Genomic DNA, 27,497 nt, shown 5'->3' on the forward strand with positions numbered 1-27,497 from the left:
AGTTATAGCTGCCTAATAAATGTATAAAAAAATATGTAATCAAGTCATTCTCATCATTCATCAGTCATTGATGGCTTTTGTGGGTTGATGGAATCCAACAAGAGCTAAAAGAACTACAGACGGACTAGTCTATATTACAGAACTGGATAAAAAACACAAGGGTTATATGCATTAGTTACATTCATTATTATTGCAAACTTACCATATAAGGAGCAGGAAAATGTGTATAAAATGAATGATACTTACACAGCAGCTTTCTAACCAACTGAAACAAAAAGGATGATTAAGAAGCGTAAAAGAAAATCCAGTAGAAAAATAAATGTTGTATACTCATATATATTTATATATATATATAAAAAGGTATCTATTTAACAAAACAAATGTCAGCATTGCAGCTGTATGGTACACACCACATCCTCTTTTTTTGTGTTTATTGTTAACGTAGTTTCCACATTGAAAGAAAAATCGGGCTGTTGAATTCATTATTTAATATATGGAATGTCAGTGAGAGGTCACAACTTACACATAACTTTCTAGGCAACAGAAGAATGCTGAAAACACTGCCTCTGCTGGGAGGAAAGCGTACTGCAGTTGTGAACTATTTTATTAACCATTGCCAGAGGTTGGTCTTAATGGGTTATTTAATCCTTTAAGTACTATTAGATTGTAACGGCTATGTGCATAGGCCAGCATGAAAAGGGTTAAACCTGATTTTATTATTTTCCATTTGTAATATTCAACTGGACATGTCAGGGGACGAAACAGATAATTCCTGTAATGGGTATGTGGTCCGTCACTTATAGGAACAATGGTTTTGTGTCATTATGTTATGAAAAAGCTGTGTCCTTTTTTTGGTAGCCAGATGGCAATGGTGATGGGATAAAACACTTTTTTTCCCTCCAAAGATTCTCAAATGTGAGGATAAAGTCCACTGTATCCTCTTATCCCTTCAGCACATGTCCAGTGGCTGCTAACAGCAGAGTAGTCCAGAGTCTCTGTCTCCGCCTTTTTGGGGGTTGAAACCCTTTTGTTACCCCTTCAGTTTGTTGTATGTAGTGTATATTTAGGGAACAGAAAGGCCTACAAATATATTCAGGACCTCTCCTTGTCTAAGAAGTCCTTAGTTTTCATCTGAAAAGAATGATGCATGGATGAGCCCCGGACTGGCACAACCCCCCGGGGGAGTATAGCTGTCCCCCTCTGAGAGTTCTGAGAGCTCCCCATATTCACTGTTGTAAAATGTCTGGCCCCCAGTTTGAGGTGGATATGAAGCCTGACTTCTGTGGTATGGGGACGAGTGTTCTGGTGGCATGTCCTTATTTCTCCAAGACCCTTTACTGCTGAGGAAGAGAAGAAGAGTGCATAATAATCAGCCCTGTTTACAAAATAAGAGGGGGAGCTGATGGCTCAGTGAAAACTCTGAACTTTTCACACTGTATACTATAAACCACAATCAATAAGTGGAAACAATTTTTACAATCTATTAATACAGAAAATCTTGTAAACAGCCACAGGTTGGTATTGAGGAGTATTTATGTCAAGAAAATGTTGCAGCAAGAGCAGCAAGGAAAAGGTAGTGGGCCAGGAAGAACATTTACACTGTCCTAAACTCATCTGCATGCAATTGCCATATTCCTACAATCACTGCTGAATGAGCAGCTAGATGTCCATCAGTACCTGTGTCCTCCTCCTGTTCTGTGCTCTTTCTCTATCCTTTCCAGTTCTTCCGATGCCAGCACCATCCCACTGTCTGTCTGACTGTCCTGTTTTAGCAGAAAACATAGCAAGATGAATGGCTGTCCATATACTTTAGTCAACAGGGGTGAGAAAGAAAATGGCCATTGCCAACCCATATTTGCCCTTAAAGCACAAGAAAAGCCAGATTGACTTGGAGTGCCTAACACCTGCATCCAATTCATGGCAATTGCAACTGCACAAATTTTGATTTATCAGCTTCAATTGTGTCAGGTGCAACTCCCTGTGGTGACCACAGTCATGCTGGGATTATGGAGAATATTTTGCATTGTGAGTAAAAAACATGCAGTTGCATCAGTAATTGCAATTTAAATGACCTCTTACATATTTTAGACCGTCCTTTCCCTGTTTTTGGCATAAAATATTTTACAATAGTCCAGGTAAAGGCCCCCATCTCTCAGGAGGATGGGACTATAATATATAATAGGATAGAGGAACTATAACATGGATTAAAGGAACACATGCATTTATAGAGGAGCTGTTACTTGTTCAGTCTGTATATTTTGTTTTGCCAGAGGAGGTTCATTACAAGTTCCTCCCCACCTCCAATAGCCCTTCTATTGAGTTAAAATCCCATTAAATAATAGGGTTGTAGAAAACATAGCCTTGTAGTCCCGGGGAGCAACAAAATATTGTGGTGATGTAACCAGCAAAAACAGACTTTAAATAGCCGTTTCCATAGCAGGAAAGCATGAGCAATTTGCAATGCCTTATTGACAAATAACATGGTTGAGTTGTTTGTGTGTTTTGCACACAAATAAACCATTTATATCTCAAAAAGTATAAGAATAAGTAATTATACCTATTTATTGGAAGCATCAACTACAGTTATTATTTCTATTTAAAAAGCAATGGTTCACCTTTAAGTCTCCTCATTGCTTATACAGATACAATAAATACCTTAATTCTTTGTAATCATATTTAGGAAAATTCGATGGTATAATATAACAAACCCTTTGAAATCTGAGTCTCCTTTGCTATCTTGGAGTAGGGAAATCATAGGACCAGTAATTGCACCAATACATATAGCTGTCCTATTGCCAACCAGGTCCCAGATGAAGCAAAATAAAAAAACAAAACAAAAATACCACAGAAAACCAGTAGCTGATGAATAAATCTACAGCGTTTATAGATGATTTTTTATTTCTAACCAGCCTTTACTATTGGTTACGCTTTAACATTTACTTTTTTAGAAAGGTTGAACTTACTTGGTGACTTTTATAAGCCATGCTTGTCATGGGAAACTCCTCAAAGGTTTTGAGCTGTGAAGGGCAGCGGATCTGGTTGCCCCCAGTGAAACATCCAGGAAATGATACACAGTTATAGTATCTGCAGAACAGAAACATATTGTTATTAGGGCGAGGCCAATTCACAACCAACCACATCATTTGCTACTGCACAATTGCTCGAATGTAAACGAGATTATGCAGGGATAATACATATATATCCTTGTTTTTGGATTTTCATGAAAGCCAAGTTTCCATCAAATATTGGACAGCTGCAAAACCGAATACCCATTTTCATAACCTAAATATGATCATAACTGGCCTTACTTTGTTTAAGCAAGAATCTATTAATCAATTAGGTATTTTCTAAAGTACAGAGATTTGTTTTTTTTTACCACTAGATGGTGATGTTTAATAACAATGGTAAAACCTCAGTAATACAGGCTAGATTTTAGAAGGAGCAGATTACAGGAGAGATCATTTTCAAGTTGCCTGAAAGTTTCCAAAGATTTTCTTAATTTGAAAAGCCCGTTCGGGTAAAAGACGGTTTTCTTCGGCGCGAAACTCAGCATGATTAGTAAACGCAATCGTGTTTCCTTCAAGATAGCTCATGCCTTTTGGTCTTTAGGATCTTGAAGTGGCCCCTAAGTGTTCACTTTTACACTTGTGCACTGTCCTTAAAAAAAAAGGTCACAAAGGGTAACCGAAGTTCACAAAGGGTAACAAAAGGGTTACCGGAGTTCCATGACCTGTGTTTTTATATGGTCATGGAACTCCTCGGTAACTTATAATATCCTTATATTTTATATGAGGGGGTACTTTATTCACTATATATATATTCAGTGAATATATATATATATATATATATATATATATATATATTCACTGTTATATATAACAAATTTCTAAGCGGATAGGAGCTAATCACACCCCCATCCACCTATGCCGTCCTACTAGTTTCGCTGTGCTACCAGCTTCATCAGGGGCATAAGTGTACTATTATATGTGAATTAATAATATCCTTATATTTTTATTATTCATGGGTACATACACCTTGGGTACGTATATATCATCTCATACATATATCAAATAAAATCCACTGGAGAGTTAAGTAAATGCAATTAAGTTTTACATTTATTTGTAGATGTAAAAAGCACTACATGTTTCTGATCACATGGATCCTTCTTCTGGTGCAATAAGAAGAAGGATCCATGTGATCCGAAACATGTAGTGCTTTCTACATCTACAAATAAATGTAAAACTTAATTGCATTTACTTAACTCTCCAGTGGATTTTATTTGATATATGTTACTGACATTAGAGGTGGCGTCTCCAAACCACTGTCTTGAAGAGGTTAATATACGAAAAAGTGCAGCAGTTCCTAGGAACCCTTTACGTGTAACATTGTATCTTCTCATACACTAGTTTGAGTGAGTCCTGTGATGAATGACATCACTAAGAAATGATTATAACTGATGATATCACTAATCACCCTGTACATTTGTAATATATATATTTTACACACACACACATGTATACTTTTACATTGTGCATCTCTGATTTGTGTAACAAGCATGTGCTCACCTTACAGCTATATTGTGGCAGTGCAGCCTCATGTCACATTCTTCCTCATCAGAGATATGCTGAGGGTAGATGGGGGCTTGTGAGGTTTCCATATCTTCAGAGCTTTGTGAATCATTCAGGGGGATATAGTCTTTTCCTTCCTGTTGGGAACAATAATATATATTGATTCTGAATAATGGGCATTAGCTGTTGCCCTACTGACCTCTGCTGCCGAACAATGCTGATGTTTTATAATAACTGAGATATAGCAAGAATAAAAGATACTGTATATTGTATATAATGTACATAGTTAAAATCACAATACTATGAGAATATGCCAGCATGGTTTTACATGCAATAAATTTTGCCAGACAAATTGAATTGCCTTCTGTGAGGAGGTGAACAGAAACCTGGAATTTGGGGTGTCACTGGATGTGACCAGCTTTGATTTTGATAAAACATGTGATACTGTATCAGTATCACACAGAAGATTACTAATTAAAATAAAAACTCATGGCCTGAAACATAATATTTGTACTTGGATAGGGAACTGGCAGAAGAATAAATTACAAAGAGTGGTGGTAAATGAAGCCTTTTCTAATTGGGCCAGTGTTGTTAGTGGAGTTCTGCAGGGCTCTGTCCTTAGTCCTTTCTGACTTGTTTATTAATGACTTCTACGTTGGTATTGTAAGTACTGTCTTTATTATTGCTGCTGATACTAAAGTGTACAAAACTATAAGTTCCATGCAGGAACTTAATGGAATAATGGCTCTTGCTGAACAATAACTCACAACATGGAGCACACAGAGTAGTAGAGCACATATAAAAGAGCTATTGTGGAGAGTCCTTGCTGGACTATAACTCTCACCATGGTGCACACAGAGTGGTAGAGCACATATAAGATGTGGGATTTATCTATTGAGCATCACAAATTTTAGCAGCACGGATTTAAGCAATACATATATATTTATTTGTTTTTAGAATGGATTTTTTTAATTGAGTAGGCTGACAATCAACTACTTGTTATTACTGTTGAATAAAAACATTTGATTTACTGATAACCTCCGTTCAAATGTGCACTTCCACTACAATCACTTGTGGGTGTAGACTAATTATAGATTGTTTTGTTATTTTTGTCTCTAAATCTGCACTAAGAAGATACCTGGAAGGAGTGCTGGCCAAATTCAGACAACTATCCAAATACACAGCACCAAAAATGCAGACATTGTTTGATAAAGTCACTGGATTGCAATTTAGCATCACCTAGACTACATCAGGTCACAGATATCTCAAAATAAAGATACTTATTATTTTTATTCTTACATAACACTCCGAATAATTTGCAAGTTTGAGCAATGGAACAGTCAGAAGCTGATAAAGCACACTGGCCTAGTGAGGCAGATAAGGAGATTTGATGATTTGTCCAAGGATACAAACATCTGACATAACCAGTGGGTTTTTGACTCCAGTATTTAGGCACCCACTTTACCTGTTGTACATTCTCCTGAAGAAGGTCACCAAGGATCTCCACTAGGTCAGTAAATGTTGGCCGTTCCTTGGGATCCCCATGCCAGCAGCTCAGCATGATTCGGTAACTGCACAGAATACACAGATACATGATCAATACTTCTTTTCTACCAGAATGCAAATAAATAACAATATTTATAGTTATAGTAAAATGTCCTTATATGCATAATGTAAGTAAGATATCCTAGCCTTGATAACTGTAGTATCAAAAAACAGTTTCTCTGGTGGCATATGGCATAATCTTTGGTCGGTTCATTTATCTTTCTTCAGAGACTGCTTCACTGAATATAGTGAAGCTTATTGGGAAATCTGGTCCTCTTGGAGCCTTGCTGGAGCATTACAGATGGATGTGATTAAACTTCTGAATTTTCATACAATAACCTGAGGACAATCTAGAAAATATGCTGGGCTCTTATTGGTCATAACTATTGAACCGTTGGAAGCTGATAAAGAACACTGGCCTAGTGAGGCAGATCAACACGTACATTTGAGCTGTAGCATATTCTGGTGCTCGCATACGTGTGCCTTCCTTCAGCCGCTGGCAAAACTCTTCATTAATTTGGACACCAGGGTAAGGAGAAGCCCCTAAAAACAAAAATAATTTAATATAGAATAGTTGCTGAACCCAAAGCAACAGGAAAAAGTTCACACATTGCTGGTGTCCTAGATGGAAAAAAAAAACACATTTGAGGTGATTTCAATACATAACCTGATTTAAAAAAAAATGTTTGCACAGAATGAAAAGGGGTCATCAATGAAAGCAAATGCATAGTTTTTAAAGTGATGTAAATGTGCAGACCATTTCAGTCTGTTGATCAATTAAACTTACCCAGAGAGAAGATTTCCCACAGCAGTACCCCAAAGGACCAGACATCACTCTGAGTTGTATACACTTTATCAAAAATGCTCTCTGGTGCCATCCACTTCAGCGGCAGACGTGCCTTTAAGGGAAACAAAAACCCACACAATTATCATCAATGCACAAAGCATACTGTTTGTACATTCTGACTTTTACATTTATAGTAAATGTAAACAATATTCCAAAATAGTTCCCACCCAGTAACCCAAATCTTTGAACTGAAATTAAAAAATTGATGCAAATAGATTTCATGATAAATACATTTAATTCTTTGGTCAAGTAAACTTGCTGACAGCATATATTGCTATTTTTTTCATGCAACTGAGCTACTTGAAAGGCAGATTGAGCTTTATTTACCTAGTAAATGATACATGCAAAAATGGAAGATTCCTAATGATTTTGAGAACTCAAGAGCTGGGTTGAACAAAGGATGGGTGTTCCAGAGGTGCCAACTAACCCTATGGGGTAGATTTACCAAAGAGTGAATCTCCACAGTCCACAGAGTGAAATACCACCTCTATCCATTCATTTCTATTGGATTTTTAAAGGCTAATTTATCAAATGGTGAACTTTCACTATCACCCTTTCATAAATATGCCTTTAAAATCCAATAGAAATAAATGAAAAGAGGCGGTATTTCATTCTGCAGACTGTGGAGATCTCTAGCTTCACTCTTTGATAAATCTACCCCAATGTCTGTAGGGTGATAAGCCAGTTTTGGATTTTTTTTTTTTTAAAAAAAGCTAATTTCTCTGCAAACTATGGAAGTATAAATAAGGTCTCAAAAATACCTGGTGTGGACTATGATCCTAATGACATAGGGCTAGCGTTCTCTGTAGCTTGTGTTGTAGTGCAATATGGTTTAATAAACCTGCACTGCAACTCAACCCCAAAGAAACAAAACAATAATGGTAAAACTACAAAAAAATAGTAATAAAATAACAGTGTGAACTAGATGAGAGTGAAATGCTCTACTAAGGACAATGCAGTATTATGGGTGATATATTATTGTTGCAATTGCAATATGCAAGGTGTGATATGTATGTGCTGAGAAAAGGATAAAAACAACCATTAGGGGAAAGGAATGAAATTCTCTTACTAAATAGCCGTTACTTTTAAGGTAAGTGGAGGTGTTCCTAAGCCTATTTAACACCAACATTAAAGCAAAGCGAAATACCAGTTTGGTGCTATTTGAGTGTTTTTAATTATTTCTTGGAGTTTTCTTTTTTTTAAGAATTGGTTTTGTAAATACTAGTGTTGGCAAGTAATACAGGTATGGGACCTGTTATTAGAAAACTAGTGACTTGGAGTTTTCCAGATAAGAGATATTTCAGTAATTTGGGTCTCCATACATTCTACTAAAAAATCATTGAACCATTAATTAAGCCCAATAAGATTGCTTTGCCTTCAATAAGATTAATTATATCTTAGTTTGGATCAAGTACAAGCTACTGTTTTATTATAACAGAGAAAAAGAAAATCATTTTTTAAAATGTTTTAATTTTTTAAAATTAAGTCAATGGGAGACTGCCTTTCCGTAATTTAGAGAATACTGGCTAATGGGTTTCCAAATAGCGGATCATATCCCTGTAGAGAAAAATAATGTACATATAGTCCTTAGATTTCTCCTCTTATCGTTGGTCCCTCTGCACACTGTGCAACATTCTGCAACTTTGTCCCAATTTGCAATGCTTGTCAGTTTAACAAAATTTAACCGATTCCCTAACCCACAGACATAAATAAAATAATCATTTTGCTGTAAACTGGCCCATTTGTTGCACCCCTGAAAAATGCCTAAAGCTGTGCTGAGCGGATGTAACTCTTAAAACCATATGTATTTTGGTTGACTGGGCTCTCTATATAAAGAAAGATTAAAGCAACCCACATGGTGATTATTTCCAATTATTTGATTGTAGAAATAGATTACCAGCTCATTTACAGCTAATCTCTGAGTTCACAGGCAAATACTTCAGCAATGTTTTGCTTGTGATAAAATGAATAAGCTACAGATGTATATGTAATTTGACTAAATAATTTACTACATAGTGTAAAAAAAAACCTTAAGGATTGTTCATCCTAAATTTGAAGCTAAAATTAACCTTTTAGAAAAGCCAATCTCTTTTTTGGGTCTTTAAATGTCCACCTCAGATTTTGTGGCTTGCCATCTGGCTGGTGGTATACCTGAAGTAGTTTGTTTGTCTATCCCTATTGAGATTTGAGAAAGCCACATGCACTGGTTACTATATGCTACATATATAAATATATATATATATATGTTGTGTTTGCTTCCACTCACACCAGTGCTAGAATGTATACTGATAGCTAAAAAATTGCGGGAGATATGTGGATTTATGGCTGAGAGAACTGTGACCATATTCTATTCCATTTTTTGTGAGTTGACACTGTGGATTGCAAGATCACTTATAATTTACCCAACTCCCCCACAACTAACTAAATAATAACTAGTGTACCTCAGTCCTTGAAGTCTACATAAGCGATAACTAGCAAAGCAAAAAAATAAAACTAAAACAAATCTACCTCCCAAACAATGAAGGGTGCATGTTTGCCCTTACTTTAAGCTAACACATCTATAACTTGGGTAAGATAAGCCTGTCCTTCCACTAAATGGGAACAGACTCCTCCTCCGAGGTATAACTCACACCCAAACAAACAAACTTATAATCTTCTGTATAGGGTTGAGTCTGGGTCATGCTGCCCCCTCCTCAAACCCCCTGCTACTATCTGTGGCTTCCAGGAACCAGTCAAGTTAGCAGGATGCATCCACTGTATAAGAACAGCTAACTAGCCACAAAGGATGTGATAAGTGACTGTTTACAGAGTCAGATCACAGAAAGCAGTTGGAAGTGGGAGTGGAATTAGCAGCATTACAACAAAAGTGGCCTACTTTTCCCATAAACTGCCCCAATTAAAGTCTACCGATACTCACACTTCCTTTGCGGACATAATCAGGGTCTTTGTAAATATCTCTGGCCAAACCAAAGTCACAGATTTTCACCACATTGTTCTCTGAGAGCAGGATATTCCGAGCTGCCAGATCTCTGTGAATACACTAAGAGCAAAGGAATATGTGTTAAGAGAGAATATTGAAGAAACCAAAATGGGACATTTTCATTTCTAGCAGTTGGATCCAATAGACCAGTGCTGTCCAACTTCTGTGGTACAGAGGGCCGGAATTTTTCTGGCCTACATGGTGGAGGGCCAATAAAGGAAGCCAGTGTTAACCACTCCCTACTTTAAACCACACCCATGTCACCACAAGACCATGTCCACATTAATGGTGGCAGCACACCAAAAAACCAAATGGTTCGTGCTCACTGCAGGGATATTACTCAACACTCATATGTGAAAAAAGTTGTCTAAGACTACCCTTAAATCCATATGCCTCATCCTCCCCCGTGGATAACACAGCACCCCCAGCACCTTAGGGGCCCTAACAATATTTTTCAAATGCTAACAAACCCCCAGAACAAATATAAGACTTGTGTACCACAGGCAGAGTAGGGCACACACAGGCAGAGTATGGCACACACAGGGACCATATGGCAGGTAGAGAATGGCACACACAGAGAGCATAGGTCAGGCAGAGTATGGCACACAGGGAGCATAGGGCAGGCAGAGTATGGCACACACAGGGACCATATGGCAGGTAGAGAATGGCACACACAGAGAGCATAGGTCAGGCAGTGTATGGCACACAGGGAGCATAGGGCAGACAGATTATGGCACACACAGGGAGCATAGGGCAGGCAGAGTATGGCACACACAGGGAGCATAGGGCAGGCAGAGTATGGCACAAACAGGGAGCATAGGGCAGGCAGAGTATGGCACACACAGGTAGAATAGGGAAAGCAGAACAGAGAAGGAGACATGGAAACCTATCAGGACCACTAAAATGTACTACATACAGAGAAACAGTGCTGGTGCCCCTTCAGCAGTTTGTAGGAGTGTGAACAATGTGGGCATCTTCAGTCTGTGTCTCAGGTGTGAAAAATACAGGGCTATAGGGGTGTGAACAATAGAGGTGTTACAAGTGTGAACAATGCAGGGGGATTACATGTGTGAGCAATACATGGGATTACAGTCTGAATCTCTGTATGGATACCTTTTAAAGTTTACACAAGGTAAGCAGACACAGCAGGCAGACTTTCATGTGGGGGGCCACACAAGGTGGGGTCGAGGGCCCCGCCAGTTGGACAGCCCTGCAATAGACCATCGTCAGATAGTCTGAATGCCTGCCTGTCAAGCCTGCATTACCCTTTATCTGATGGTGGTGGCACAATATAAGAAACTAGTGTTAATGCCAAAGCTGGCAAAATACTTGTTGTATGGGACCTGCTATCCAGAATGCTCAGGACCTGGGGCTTTCTGGATAAGGGTTCTTTCTGTAATTTGGATCTATATATATTAAGTATGATAAAAAATCATTCATTCCTTGAATAAAATGGAGTCTATGGGAGATGGCCTTTCAGTAACTCTGAGCTTTCTGGATAACGGGTTTCCAAATAATGGATCCCATACCTGTACAGGCAGGTGTCCAAATACTTTTAGTAGTATAGTAAACCCATGTAAAATTGTACAAGATGTATTTTGTACTTAGGAGAAAGGAGATTTAGTGTATTCACCGTTAAAATCATTTTTTTTACAAATTAGAATTATTTTCTTGAAATGGACTCTCTGAGAGATGCCCTTTCCATAATTTGGAGCTTTCTGGATATGGGTTTCTCTGCAAGGGATCCCATACCTGTACAAGGAGGAGACCACTGTTTTTTTCCCCAGAAAGTATCATGTTACCTTTCGTGATGCGAGGAACTCCATCCCGCGGGCCACCTGGAAGCTATAACAGATCAGATCTTCCATAGTTAAAGGACTCTGCCATAAGTCTTTCACTGTTGAAATAATAAGTGAGTATTTCAACACAAACTGTCACCTTACAATATCTGATAATAAATGATAGCAAACAATAAATTTAATCTGCAATACAAAACTAACATATTGTTAATTATCTACAAACAGAAAGCTGTAAAGAGTGGATGTTCATCTCTCATTTCTGGGGAATATAACAGGCAGATGCATGGCAGTTTGTAAATATGTAATTCAAGAAAGATCCTCACACTCTCTGGTTCTCTGGTTCTTAGTCATCCGGAGTCTGCTAAAAAGAGTGCCTTCATCAATTCCTTCGCTGCTCCTTCTGTCAGCTATTACTGCTTCCACCATTGATCGGACCTCACTGCGAGTTCGAGGTGATCTCTCCTGCGAGAGGGTTAAAATAGGTGGACATTGGCAACATATATATACCCATTTTGATGAAACTTACATATCTCATGCTTTGCGGTATGTACTGTATGCTTATGTCAAAAAAGAGGAATATTTTTCCCTTAAAGCTGGTATAACTCAAATAGCAAATAAAGTCTTATTTATATATATATTTATTAGATAGATAAATGAATAGAAAGAATATTTTCTAAAGGACTTTGTAAAAAGCAGCTAATTGGGCTAATTAAAATATGATTATTATATATTATATTACTATCACTAACAGGATTCTCTGGTTTTTCACATAACCCCTGGTTTAAATAAATGACTGCAACGCTGTGTAGAATCCTAAAGTATTCTCTATATTTCTTTTGCCCTTGGCAGTTTAATAACATCATAAAACCAAAGAAAAAAACGAAAAATGAATGGAGAGCTATTTAGAGTTACAGAATAAATATCATCATGTATCACGGCCCCTTTACTTACACGGCAAGGAATGAATCCGTCTCTCTTGGTTCGTAAATAATTTGAGAGATTCCCATATTTACAAAATTCTACTATTACCATCAAGGGTTCTAAATAAAAACAAATTATGTTAGTTGAAACTCCTTTCAAAGGATAAAATGTAATTGTAAAATACATCAATTCCGAAAAGCATTGTCCAATGTATTCCATAGACATGAAAAGAATGTCAGAATAAGGGCATTTACACATGGGTGCTTTTTCTGCACTCCCATGATGGTTTATTTTTAATGTTTCAGTGCTGTTTTCTATAGACACAGTACAAACAGGTCCACAATGAAACTGCGAATGCCACTATGATACAACATGGGGCGCTTCATTAGTGTTCTGAGTTTCTTGAGGTCATGCACTGTCCCTATAGAGCAGAAAGGGATCTGAGCTAAAAAAAAAAAGCCTGTAAGGAGGTGAAATATGGATTTACTTCACATGTAAATAGTTGGTCTGTAGGGGAAAGCCCTATAGGAGCCTATATACGAAAGTGCAGGAGCTGTGCATTTCCTCTTTGGCCTAAGAGCATCAGGCAGGCAGGACTGAGGACCTTTCCATCCAGACCATGTGGGAGATGTTGCTTCAGGACTAGCACATGGCTAAAAGTGGGTGGGAAATTGGAGCTTTCAGGTGTTGGTTTGTGGAAACCTATAGGAGCAGTTGTTAGGAGTTAGGAGAAGCTTGGGCACTGTATAATGGTTACTGCCAGGTCTGGACTGGGAGTCAAAATAGGCCCTGGCAATCCAAGAACACAGAGGCCCAAATATTAAATAGTGACTCTCTATGGGACTTTCTAGCAGCCCCTCTGGCATTTGCCAGAACCCACAGATTGAGATTCTAGGCCTGGATACTGCAGAGAAGCGGACGGAAAATGTGATTAGAAGACAAGGCCCCCTGAACAGCTAACAGCACTATACCAGGAGGCTTTACGCTCAATGTGTGTGTGTGTAAGAGAGATGTAGAGAAGTGCTCATTGTGTTATTTTCATCCTTGAGTCAACAACCACAACCCCCAGGACTGTAACATGCCCCTGTGAGAAGCTGTACATAATAAACCTCTGCCTTGGTTAAGTGCATCAGTGTGTGCCATGCCCCCTTCTCTCATCAAAGGCCTTTCCCACGATGGAGTTCTCCAAGCCATGGGCAACAACTTTACAAGTCACCACACTAGAGCACAGGCAAAAATTACTGTGTGTAAGAGTCTATAAAAGGATGCACTGGATCCTTTTGTTCTGAGTGGGAAAAATTGGACAGCTTACCTAATAGATGTCTAGTTCTCTGTTCACACACTCTTAATGGAAGACAAATTATGTGCTCAGTCATAGACAGACACTCACCATTGGATTTGGTGCATGCACCCAGCAAGTTTACTACATTAAGGTGGTTTCCAATGTGAATGAGAATCTTCAGTTCAGACATCAGCGCTTTGTGCTCACTAGCAGTGGCTCCCTCTGAAAGACACAACACCACAGTATAACTTCAGTGCTCATCAACAAATAACCATTTCAGGAAAGTACTAGTAAAAATGTTCCTACCTTTTTGAAATGAAACCACCTAGGTACACTGTAGATTAAGGTTAATTCTTACAATATGCAATTCTGTGAAACCTTAAGATATTATAGCCATGGGTTATCTAAAGTTTACTCCATAGTTTGGCTGTTTACTTTAAACTTACAGTGACCACAGTCTATATACAATCTACAGTCAATTTCATAAAGTAGGTATATATTTTGCATTAACTAGATCATCTGCCACTTGGAACAACCTGCAGCACATCCTTAGATTAAACAGCCTGTGGGTATGTGCCTAATATTAACCAACAGTAGTACAATAGTTCTGAAAAGTTTCCTTCAAATCTGTACTATGTACAGATTTGGAGGACAAAGAACTGACCACCACATCACCATTAATCGGGTATCTCAGGGTTGCCCATAGCATGCTGAGACCAAAGTTGAAAAGTCTCAATAATATGAACAAAATATAAAAAATATGCATTCTTGGATCACAATGGGCTAAAAATGCTATTTGTATTAAACATCAGTTTTCTAAAGTAAAAGAGTCATGTATATATACTGTACAAACTCATAGCAACATGCATGCTCCAGAACTATAAAGGCAGTTCTAGAAGCAGTTTCATTATTTCTTCTAAAATGTTTTTGAGAAATAAATGGTTTATAAGCGTGCTTCTTACCTTTCAGCATTTTCACTGCTACTGTTTCACAGCTGCTGCTTTTACTGATCCCAAAAGCAGAGGCCTCCACCACTTTACCAAATGCTCCACGACCCAGGACTTTTCCTACAACATGAAATTATCAAGTTTAACCTTAATCATCCCTAAAAAGTCTGTGGTTCTATTATATACTGACCCTTATTTTTGTTTCCTAGTAAGCACTCATAGTGCATTTATATTGAACACCACAAAGCAATTGGTATATTAGTTGTTACTAAACAAGGTTTTTGTGCAGAATAAGACTAATGCTGCACGGGGCACGGTTCCAGATGCAGGCAGGACAGGAGGCTAATGGCCATGTAGAGGATTCTCAGCCTGTATATTTCTGCAGCCCCTGGCATTAGCCTAAGGCTATGGTCAGACCTGCCTGTTTCTCTGCTGTGGATAAACAGCCTGACTGCCACCTTTGCTCCATGATGTGTCTGCACCTCTAAGGCGAATCGTCAGCCAGGGTGCAGACACACGGCAGACAAACTTTGCGCAAAATGATTTGCACAGTAAAAATATTTGCCTTGTACATGTTTATATTTAAAAAAACTGGGCAGGATTGGTGTATTTAATGTGCAAACATAATTGTGATTTTTTTATTCACACAGCAATTGTTCTTAGGAGTTAGGAGTTACTCCACAACTTTGGTGGCTGAAAAAATATTCCCTAAGCAGTTTTCACAAATGGCGAACTAAAGTGATACTTATATTAAAAATGCTCTTTTCAAAATATTAATCTACATTAAAAGTTACCTATAGGTCATGTTGATCGTTTTTCACTGATAGTTCTGCTGTTGTAAGTAATTGTTACTTGAAGTTCCTAAACCTGACTGTTTTGCCAACCTGGCTGTCTCTTCTCAACCTGTCAGTTAGAGTTTCTAATGCTAATGGACGACTGCTGCACCAATATGGCAGCCCCCTCATAGAGGAACATAGATGCAGAGCTGGGCCAACCTAGCCAGGCGCCCTAGGCAACCTGGTTGGCCACGGCGCCGGCTGAGTGCGTGCTCTGGTGCGCATGTGTGTAACTGCGTTATAGTGTGCATGCGCGAAACAGGACCGGACAATGGGCTGGGCGACAGAGCAGGTACGTGCCTGGCGCACCCCCCCAGCTTTGTGCCCTAGGCATGTGCCTACTCTGCCAACCCCTAGTTCCGGCCCTGCATGGATGTAAAAGGTAATATAAAAGCATCGGGCAAATACTTTAATGGCAAAATTATAAACAGGACAATAGACAATGTTATGGTAGATTTAAAAAAAGGTCATTTTCTGGTGTCAATTTTGCAAAATTCGCAAAATTACAATCAAAGCTATATTTGCACTAAAACCATGCACATCGACCATGCTCATGCAACCACTCATCTAATTTGCGAAAATAATCAGCCTATTTTCTATAAATGAATGACCAGTACATGATATTATACCAGCTGGAGATAATGCAGACCTTGTTAAATCAAAGGCAAGCTGGAAATTATACTGTTTTCAGTCTATATAGAGGAAATAGACTGTATGCAAATCAAAACTAATCTGACATAAATATTTATGGCAGGGGCTACTGGGAGAACTGAACAGCTGTCTTTCCATCTTTATTACAAAAAATCCTATGGGCAATTCTATAAAGGTTGCAACTAATTATTGCTAAAACTAAACATGAATTCTACAGTTTTCCACAAATTACACTAATTCACAGACACGCAATAGTCTGTTCACGTGGCATGCCACATACAAGACAAACCTCTGTTTACAAAGCTACAAATTGTTGCTTGTGTAAGACATGGAAATCAAAAGAATACAGACAAGAATTAAATAAATAAAAGATGAGTGAGAAAGCAGCTTTGGTTTATTCTCCAAATCCACAATTTTGGAATTCGTGAAAGATTCGAGACAAATACCTAACTGAATCAGAACCCTAATTTGCATATGCAAATCAGTGAGAGGGAGGGGAAAAGAGAGACACGCACAGCTAAAAATGTTTTTACTTTCCTGTTTTGTTATGAAAAGTCCAATGATTTGAAGGATTCGCATACCTCACAGTAGAGTAGAAAGAGGGACAAAAATATTGCCGTGGTGAAATGTTTTTTGACCACATCCATTTTTTGTGGCCACATATTTGAACATATTTCTGTGTTTTTTTTTTCTGTTATTACAGTTTTGCTAATGAAGGTGAATTGCCCTTTATGCTGTGAGTCTAACTTCTCCTAAGGGACCGGTTATCTTATATTGTTACAATAACTTATCTCCAAATTGTTACAAAAGTACGTTATCTGAAGCTGTGGCTGTTCTAGGCTCTCTGCCAAAAGCCAATTAAGTAAAAAAAACTGTGTTCAGTGCAGAGTAAAGCTGGCCATAGACGCAAAGATCTGATTTTCGGACCATGTGTGGAGAGTCCCGACATTTTTCGTCTGGCGGAGATCGGTCGTTTGGTCTATCGGACAGGTTAAAAGATTTCTGTCGGCTGCCGATAATATCTCTGGATGTATTGCCCATCGTACGATTTTCAGTGGGAGACTGTCACTAGCTTTTGTTGGACATAACTTTTGTACGATTGCTGTCAGGGGCAGAACATCGGCTGATTTGTTCTTTTGTACTTTATTTGATCGGAATGGTTAGTGGCAGGTCAGGAGATGGGGATGTCCGATCGTTAGATGGGGAAGTCCGATCTTTAGATGATTCGTACAATCGGATATTTGCGTCTATGGCCAGCTTAAATCAGGACTTTCCAGTACAAACAAGGGACTGCGGGTTGAGCTGTCAAAATAGGGACTGTCCCTCTAAAAACGGGACAGTTTGGAGGTATGGATTCAGTTTGGCGAGGCACAAGGATTCGGCCAAATCCTACTGGAAAGAGCCGAATCCTGGCCGAATACAAAATCGAATCCTGGATTTGGTGCATCCCTAATGTAGAGATAGCATCCCTAATGTAGAGATAGCTCATAGCTCATACCTATATTTTGCTTCAGATGATTCACTACCAAATGCATTCCTCCTTATGACATCTTTTTCCAAGGAAATCTATGCTGTGGTATTTGTGCTGTGTACCAAGGTGCTCTGGGTGTCAGTACGTTTGCTCTGTCTGTACAAACTACATCCCCCCATCTGTTATGCCACAAGGCTTATGACTAGGATATCCATGATATATAGCACTGAATCACAGGTCTTGTTTACTGTATGATAGTATGAGAGGGTGGAAAGATTTGTGTTGAGATATAGCCTGGGAATTAGCAGTGCCGCCAACAAACACATTTCTTGACATTTACAGTGAGATAATGTCATCCTTTTATCATGTTCTTGCTGACTGATGAACAGGCTGAAAATCTAAAGTCAACATAGATAACCTTATTCTTTACTTATAATGGCCGAAGCAAACATTGGAATGAGCATATTACAGGTTTTTGTGGTTTTGTGTTTTAAAACTATTTGTCTCATGCAAAATTTTTAGCACTAAAAAGTTCTAATTGTGACACATACTACGGCAAATAACCAGTAAACCAGTATTTGATTGAGAGGAAATTACCTCAGACAATTAGTAACATAACCTGGGTAATACCGATCGAAAAATGGGTGATAGTACAGTTCTTCCATTACCCTTTATTTTGTGACACCGCAGGATATTCAAAATACTTTATTTAAAAGTTAAATAACTCAGTTTCATTTTAACATACCATGTGCAGATCTTTAGTGATGTTTCCTGCAATCACTCATGAACAACTTGAATATAATAATACAGGTATATGGGATCTGTTATCCAGAATGCTGGGGACCTGGGGGTTTCCAGATAACAGATATTTGCGTAATTTGAATCTTCATACCTTAAGGGCAGAGGTACATGGGCAGATTTGGGGAGATTTAGTTGCATGGCGACTAATCGCCTCTTCTTCAGGGCGAACAATCTCCCCGAACTGCCTTCCCCCTGCTAAAATAAAAAATCGCCTGCGGCAATGGACTTGCTGCGTTTCGATTTCCGAAGTCGCCCGAAGTTTCCTCATGAGGCAACTTCGGAAAACGAAAACGAAAAAAAAGCGAGTGCCATGCTGAAGGCGATTTCACATTCTACCAGGCAGAAAGACAGGGGGAAGCCGTTTGGGGAGATTAGTCGCCCTGCGAAGAGGCAATTAGTCGCCGGGCAACTAAATCTCCCCGAATCTCCAGGTGTGACCTTACCCTAAGTCTACTAGTAAATCATGTAAACATTAAATAAGCCCAATAGGCTGGTTTTGTCTCCAATAAGGATTAATTATATCTTAGTTTGGATCAAGTTCAAGATACTGTTTTATAATTACAGAGAAAAAGGAAAGGTACATTGTTTGATTAAAAGAGAAGAGTGAATGGGAAACATGGGATAGAAGAGGGCTTTCTCACCAAGTCTCAGCCTGTCCCGAGGAAACTCCCATTTTGTGGAGTCATATGGAAGATATTCACATTGTTCTTCTAGGGGGACTTCACCAGGGTCCATGATAATGGAGAGATAGCCAGTCTTTATGTCACTATGATTAGGCTGCAAAGCAAGGAAATGTTATAACCTGTATAACATGACTGATAAAATTCCAATATAATACCAAATGTGCAAGAATATGTACATGATTTATTTAGACTGGATACTCTCCAGTTTAATCTATTAAATGAATGAACGTTTAGTATGATGTTGAGAGTATTATACTAAGACAATTTGCAATTGTTTTTAATTTTTTATTATTTGTGGTTTTTGATTTATTTAACCTTTTATTCAGCAGCTTTACAGTTTGCAGTTTCAGAAATCTGGTTGCTATGGCCCAAAATTATCCTAGCAACCATGTGTTGATTTGAAAAGGAGACTGGGATATAAATAGGAGAGGCCTAAATATATAAAACGGAGTAATAAAAAGTAACTACAACAATAAATCTGTAGCCTTACACAGCATTTGTTTTTAAATGGAGTCAATGACCCCCATTGGAAATAGTCAGAAGAAGGCAAATAATCCAGAAACTATAAAAAAAAAAGAATAAATGAAGGCCAATAGAAAAGTTGCATAAAATTAGCCATTCAATACAATACTAAAAGTTTACTTAAAGGTGAACTATCCCTTTAACCCAAGACCCTATGACTCATTAACAGTAGTATTCTGGGTGGGAAGGTGGCAGCTGGTTTATTGTCAATTACATGTAATATTATCTATAAATATAAATTCTAATAACCACCAATAAGCATATTTCTTAAACTATACCAGGCCTACATCTGTGACAGATCATTCTTACCCACTGTATCCTCCTAAATAAAACAGGAATGTGGGAAGCTGCATGCTACCTCGTGTCCAGTTAACTGCCCAGAACCAGAGTTAGTTTCTATTAACAGCTCCTATACACCTCCCTACAACCTCCTGCCAAACATCAGTCCCTACAGATCCCTATTTGTCACTGGTAACTCATCCTTCTGGACTTGCTTACCAGGGACCCTTTGAATCAGTGGCGTAACTAGATATTACTGGGGCCCCACAGCAAATAGTTCTTCACGCACCCAAAATGTTTAGTGGATGACTTGTTTTACCAACATTTATTGATATTGTACATGAATTAGGGCCTCATGGGGCCGTATACCTCCTGCCCCCCCCTGCAACCTCAGGGTCTGATGATATTGATAAATGTATCTTTTTTAATCACAATAAATTTGTATTTGTCTTTTTAAAATGAAGTGTACTGACTTGCACAAACGTATCTGTAACATAGTTGTAGTCAAAAGTCTCCTCTATAATCGCTCATTACTAAATCATAATGTTTCAGTGTCTAGGTGCCTGTTCCACAGTTATTCAAAAACAAAAGTGTCATTTGGTTCAAACCAACTAATTAAAACAATCAAAGTTTTTTAATTGTGTGAAAATGCAATTACCTATAGTAAAAGGATAAATATATCTTTTTATGCCCAAAACAGCCTTATAGTCAGATTGAATATCTATCGATGCTAGATTAGGGTAGAGGTTTTTAAATGTTTTAGTTTAAGGCCACTCAAATTTGCAGACATAACAAGTACATTGTTTAACAGTTCATTTTGGCAGCCCCCACAATTTAAGGATCATTGGGATAAAGGTTTAATCCTGCTAAGCCGGATATATACATCAAGGACTTTTTCAAATTAAATCTTACCATAACAAACAGCAGACAGGAGAAGATAAAGAAGCAGTGGAGCAATGGTATTGCATTGAACAAACAATGAATAAAAAGGACTACAGCAACTGATTCTATGTTCTAGAATTCTAGATTCTTAGTCACCTACCCTCTTGATGTTACAGAAAATCAGTATAAGGAGAATCCAGAAGAAAACAGCAATGACCCCAGTACCTATGAGAATGACAATCTCGACATTTGTCTTGTCATCTATACCTAAAAATACAATACAAGAAGAGACCATGTTAATAATGCCAAAGACATAAAAACATTACCATTAAGTCAATGTAGACTGAATGGTAAGAGCAACAATGCCAAGGTAATGAAGGACCTCACCTCTAGTTGTTCTATGCACAAAATAACCTCTGGCAATATGTTTTACTGAACTATGATCAAACAGAGCATGACTTTTACTTATAAATAGGGTATTAGACTGGATCTGTTTATAGTGAATAACATTTTCCCAAATTGCTATATCACAGGGAAAATGTACTACAGAACTGCACCTTCAAGTTATAGTAAATGTAACTACACCATCCAAATTTTTTTCATATTTGGCCAGCTACCAAATCCCCTGTGACAAATTTGGCTGAATACTGAACCTAATGCGAATCCTAATTTGGATATGCAAATTTCCTGAACTCCTTAAAAAAAAGTAAGGCTGCAAAGTGAGCAGAAAAAAATGCTGCATTCTGTTGTCACATGATCTAAAGTCATGTGATTTTAAGGGTTTGGATTTGGTTTAGCCAGGCACCTGGATTTGGCTGAATCGAAAAGGTTCATGTTTTTGACTTTTATGCACTGTACAGCGCTGCGGCTCCTTAACAGCGCTTTACAAATAAATGTATACATACATAATGGTTTGCCAAATCTTAACTTGGATTTGTTGCATCCCTAATATTAATGGAACAAGTTAGACTTTCTGACTTCCACAATACATAATTTACAGTTGTTTCTATAACCTGGTGGCCGCCCTGATAAAAAAAAAAAAAAAAACACAGGCCAGTGTGTTTTTCAAGAGAAGTGCCTGGGGTAACAGGTTAGCAACTAGAGTGAGTTGGGGGGGGGGTTAAAAAATTGACACTCCCCACATGCCTTCTGTACCTTCAACAGATACGCTGGCGGAAGAGTTTACACAGCCCTTTCCATTGCATGCCTTGCAAAAATACATCCCAGCATCCTCTTCTCGAACTCTCTGAATGCTTAGTGTCTGATTCAACTCTCCAAGGACAATTCCTGGAAAAATAAATAGAATTTTCATTGCTTTATTATTGGTTCTAGTTGATTCTAACTTGTATACAAATAAGACTTTTGTCTAATTACTAATATTATTAATACTATAGTTTAATTACTTTAAGGTAAAATTACATTTCTGTAACTGTAAAGCACATGGGAAAGAGAGTTCAATTGATAGTTCATGAGGCAGTAAAGTCTGAGGCCTGCAGAGTATGTTAGTAATTTGTGACATCCAACTGGACCTCAAAATTCAACAACTCTGCTGTGGTGCTTTAATAGAAGCAATAAACTAGTAATGTTTCCCCAGCAAATCATTATAGGAGCTGTTTTTTAGCATATCTCGACTGGATTCATAAAAGAACATAACTACTTCCTACTCAAACTACAGAAGTGTGGATATAGTTTTGTTTAGAAATTGAGGCAACTGTAATAACTTTGGTGTCATAAATTGTTTGAAACCAATAGGAGTACATCTAATAGCAGACAAGATCCTCTCACATCCATTGTTTATCGTTCAACAATTAAAATCCATCCCTATGATTGCATATGACTCATGTCTCCAGAAAAGTAAATTCCTCAGTGAGGCTGGAAGCATACTGTATAAAATACTTTTACTAGTGATACACAACTAAACAGTGCAATTTCACAAGCTGAAACTGTCCAATATTTTCATTATGATTATATAATTACAGGTATGGGATCAGTTATTAAAAAAGCTCAGAATTTACGGAAACGCTGTCTTCCATAGACTTCATTTTATCCAAATAATCCGAATTTGGGGAAATTGTTTCCTTTTTCTCTGTAATACCTTGTACTTGATCCAAACTAAGATATAATTAATCCTTATTAGAAACAAAACCAGCCTGGGATTGGGGTTTTTCAATGTTTATATGATTTTCCAGAAAACTTAAGGTATGAAGATCCAAATTACACAAAGATCCGTTATCTTGGAAACCCCAGGCCCCTAGCATTCTGGATAACAGGTCCCATACCTGTATAAGATAAAAGCAAGATGACTGGCTGATAGCATGTGTTGAAATATATGTGACCTCAGTCTGGCTAAAGATATTCATTATGACTAAGTGTGGAAAGGAAGCAAGAGAATGGGTAGACTTTCCTCAATTTTACTTTTTTTCCCCAGTTAGCTGCATTTCAGTTCACCTTTTTTAGGAAAGTAATGAAAATATTGGAAACTACCTGGTGTTTCAAACTGCCACAAACTAATTATGGTAAACAAAGAAAAGAAACCATTCAAATGTGTAATGATTTATTGATCAGTTCTGTTGAACGTTTATATGTAGTGGGCTTGTTACTTCTAAAATGACATATTCATGGGCCCGATTTATATCATACAAAGGAAATGATTTGTTCTTTGGCAGGGGGGTAGCCTTTGTAGGTTTCTGTTGAACAGCACTTGTCTATGTAATGGATAATAGGCACTGACATCACTTAATACATGTAAGTCTTACACAGACTGGCCCATACCTGAGACCTCTTCAACTAACTTGTTGTCCTTGTACCACATGATACGAGGACTAGGGGTTCCATCAGCCAGACATCGCATCAACATGGAATCACTAACGTTCACTATCTTATCAGTTAAGTTCTGAAGCAGATATGGAGCTTCCTGTGCTGGAAATGAATGAGAAAACATAGAAATATTACAGCAGGATCTGGTGGTAAAGTACCAAAGCTTGGTCACCATGGGCAGCAGTTATTGTCCATGAAAGGAAATGCAGTTTCACGGTTCACTCTGCCACTACGACTGGGGCATTTAAAAGGATGCTGATAAATCGTAAACTGAGCCATATGGTTGGTTTCATAAGTCATTTACAGTGATGTAACTAGATGTTATTGGGCCCCACAGCAAAATAATGTTAGGGCTCTCCTAAATACCCAGAGGTTTCTGTTTTACCAATATATATATATATAATGAGATTGCTCAATAATCAGGGCCTCATGGGGCCCCTATACCTTCTGGGCCCCCCCTGCAGCCGCAGGGTCTGCTTCCACTGTAGTTACACCCCATGTCATTTAGTATCTATGCAAGTGCATGTATTTTCAAAAACAGAGGTTTTTAGATACAAATTTATGATAATAAAATTGTTACGCCTCCATACCAAGTCAAGGTAAACCCAACATAGCGGTCCCTAACTATTTACTCTGTTCATGTTTTTAATAGGGTGGCACCTCCCTGCATGGTAGCATTTCTTGGGATAAGTGTTGACCTGCACATCGGTTTCAGTCTGAGGGCTTAGTCCTAACCCGCCATAAGATTTTATAGAAGAGAGAGATTAATAAAACCACAGCATTGCTTCCACAAAAATACAGAAAGGGGTAGTGGTGGGTTGTACTAGTGAAAACCACATTGTTTTTATTTTCAATGAGACTGAAAATCTCCAGCGTTTTAATAACTGAGAAAATAAATAGAGATTATTCCCTTCTATAGATTTATTGGTGATTTATCAAAGGTTGGGTTGATTTTTACCAAAAAAGTTTTCAAGCTTGTTTTTCAGTCAAAATGAAAAATTTTGGAGTAAAAAAAAACAAAAACCTGGAAATAGCTTGAATCTGAAAATACTCCAGCTAAAACCTGTTGAAGTCAGAGGTTCCTTCAACCATTTGAAAATGTTAATAGCCTTCATGATGTTCTGTTTTTTCGGTCAGTTTTGCTAGTTGGAGTGATTCAAGTTATTTTCACCAAAAACTTGATTAATTCAGGTTTTCTGGTTCTTCACCCTGGATACACAGATTCAAGTTTTTTTCCCCCATTCAAATTTTTTCTTAAATCAGAAAACATTTGAGTTCTTAGTTTATTCAAGGTATAAAAAAACTCCCAAACCTCTAAACCTTGACCTTTGAAAAATAACCGCCTAAGGCTTCTATAAAAAAAACTTTACTTGTGGAGTTTTTTTCTGGTGACTTTTGCTTTTTTTTTCATTAATAAATCCTGTCTATTTGAAGTTTCAGAAAATATTTGCACATATATTTGCATTTTTGCATTGTTTCTTTCTTGAAATGATAAAAGACTCCAACTCCATTTTTGATAATCTGTCCCTAAGTGTGGGTCAGCTACTATGGAAACCAATGGAGAATTCTATAGGATGTTTTTGTCCTCTTTATGGTTAGGGCTGCCTCCTTTGTAAAACAGAATGTGTAATAAGAGAGTTTTGTGGAAAGGCATGTTTCTTTTAAAAGCCACATGTATTTCAGCGCAAAATGAATATAAATAAGCATATAGAATACTGCAGTATCAAGTCAGAAAAGGCTTCTAGGGTTCTAGAAGCACTCCAATGAAGAACGCCATGCTGTTAATACTCACCCAGTACAGATATATATTTCTTTTGGCAATGTTTTTCCCGAGTCTTGCGATTCTGCACTTCACAAACATAATCACCCTCCTCTTCTAGAGAGATATTCGGTATGTTGAGAACAAGGGCAGCACTATTTGAACCAGGCTGATGTTGCAATTGCCCTTCTATGCGAGCTGCATATTGATGCACATTTTTGCAATCTAGTACAAGTGGGTTCCCCTCGGCATCATGAAGAGTTAGGAGGTTGAGTCGATACCACTGAAGGTTCTCATAGGTGTAGCTATCTGCATGGCAACTCAGGCTGACATTCTGCCCTTCAATTGGCTCTTCTGAAGGCTGTGGCTCTATGCGGAAGCCATCAGGGATTGCTGAGGAGAAAAGATATTAAGATTTCTAAGATTTCTAATATAACTTTAGAAAAGGCACTTAAAACTGGTGTGGTACGTTAGAGAAACTGTGATCATGCATAATGAATTGAGTGACCTCACTTGGTATATTATGTGAAGAAAGGATATTTATATTACATGCACCCTAATACACTGGACAAAAGTTAAGGTGGGCTCTGACCAGAAACCTTTGATATAACCTGTGAAGTATACACACATACTGTACATCACAATGGGTGGATACAAATCCTCACTTCCAGAGCAATGCTGAATGATACAGCTGGGTACTTTCCAGAAACCTATGTAAATAATGGTATATACAGTATCTCCTCAAGTATCACTTGTGTCAAGTTTTCCTTTATTTCATGGCTTATTTGCCAGTCCAACAAATATCGTAGTGCAAGCAAAACAAAATGGCTCAATAATGTCCAAAACTGTAGTTGTGGTCTTGCTGATTTCCCCACAGTCATTTGCGCAGGTAATACCATTCATTAGATATATTGGGGTCACTACCGTTCTTTGCATCTCCATATAGTTGTGCTCAGTGCCATTCAGTCCTTCCTGCGTCCCGTTCAAAAGCGGTTTTGACTACTGACACAGGGCAACCCTAGAGCTATATATTTTATATTGTGAGATAAAATAGTTTAGTAAAAATTGTTCCAGTTCTCTGTTTAGTTCTATCCATTGTGCCCAGTTTATAAATCCGAAAGGTTTTCTCAACACAGCAAACCTTTGATGTTCTTTGTAATCACTCAGGATTTGGATGACAAAATGTGAGTTAAACGTGCTTATTCAGCCAATATTACCTATTACCAAAATTACTTACTTTCCTACCAATATGTGCTGGAGTGGTAAAGGTGACTCAGCAAGCAAGCCCATGAAATAAGGAAGACTTGAGACAAGCGATACTTAAGAAGATTAATACCTTTTTTGATTGGGCATCTGAGTGGTAAGTACCCAAATGTACCATTTAGGATTGCTCTGTGTGTTGCCCTGGATGTGAAATATTATATTCATATTTTGTCATTTATTTGTGTATGTCACACACAGGATATCTGGTTAGTACCCAACTATAATTTTTACTCAGTGGGACCACCAGAGACCCATCAGACAAGGATCTGGATTTTCAAACCTTCCCGGGACCAGAATCTATTTTTCTGTAGATTCCATTACACACCATAATGCCTCATAGTTAGATACTGCTGCAAGAAGTATCCCCATCAGACACAGAAATGCACATGCTGTCATTAATGTTGTACAAATTTCACTTACTTGTAACATAAAAGTAAATCAGCCGCTCATCTCGCCCTGCTTTGTTGAAAGCAGAACATTTGTACATGATGGAGAGGTTGGCTTGTTGAATCACTAGCTTGCTAACAGTCTGCAAAGTTTGACAGAGGCCAAAAGATTAGAATACAATAGGAATGTTAAATGTATACTGTTCTTAGGGCAATGACAGAATGCTGAATATTTCTTACCATTGAAGGTAGTCAGAA

General features: G+C 38.0%; 1 protein-coding gene across 3 annotated transcripts in view; it reads right to left on the bottom strand.

The window, feature by feature from the left end:
• Window positions 1-332: 332 nt before the first annotated feature.
• Window positions 333-27,497, bottom strand: part of LOC108710830 (vascular endothelial growth factor receptor 3) — a 189,567-nt gene continuing 162,402 nt past the window's right edge. For 2 of the 3 annotated variants that reach the window (XM_041586064.1, XM_018252003.2), the window contains 19 exons: window positions 27,274-27,382; window positions 25,624-25,983; window positions 23,787-23,933; window positions 22,170-22,301; window positions 21,175-21,281; window positions 19,290-19,425; window positions 14,905-15,009; window positions 14,051-14,164; window positions 12,691-12,779; window positions 12,063-12,201; window positions 11,743-11,837; window positions 9,878-10,000; window positions 6,901-7,012; window positions 6,557-6,656; window positions 6,034-6,139; window positions 4,566-4,705; window positions 2,964-3,084; window positions 1,678-1,763; window positions 333-1,340 (listed from right to left, as the gene is read on the bottom strand). In XM_041586064.1, coding sequence (XP_041441998.1) covers window positions 1,121-1,340; window positions 1,678-1,763; window positions 2,964-3,084; window positions 4,566-4,705; window positions 6,034-6,139; window positions 6,557-6,656; window positions 6,901-7,012; window positions 9,878-10,000; window positions 11,743-11,837; window positions 12,063-12,201; window positions 12,691-12,779; window positions 14,051-14,164; window positions 14,905-15,009; window positions 19,290-19,425; window positions 21,175-21,281; window positions 22,170-22,301; window positions 23,787-23,933; window positions 25,624-25,983; window positions 27,274-27,382 — 2,541 coding nt within the window. In that variant the 3' untranslated portion in view covers window positions 333-1,120. The remainder of the gene's footprint in view (window positions 1,341-1,677; window positions 1,764-2,963; window positions 3,085-4,565; window positions 4,706-6,033; window positions 6,140-6,556; window positions 6,657-6,900; window positions 7,013-9,877; window positions 10,001-11,742; window positions 11,838-12,062; window positions 12,202-12,690; window positions 12,780-14,050; window positions 14,165-14,904; window positions 15,010-19,289; window positions 19,426-21,174; window positions 21,282-22,169; window positions 22,302-23,786; window positions 23,934-25,623; window positions 25,984-27,273; window positions 27,383-27,497) is intronic. The other variant, XM_018252004.2, reaches the window with a different exon arrangement.

Source organism: Xenopus laevis, chromosome 3L (genome assembly GCF_017654675.1).
Source record: "Xenopus laevis strain J_2021 chromosome 3L, Xenopus_laevis_v10.1, whole genome shotgun sequence".
In the NCBI taxonomy this organism is placed as follows: Eukaryota; Metazoa; Chordata; class Amphibia; order Anura; family Pipidae; genus Xenopus; species Xenopus laevis.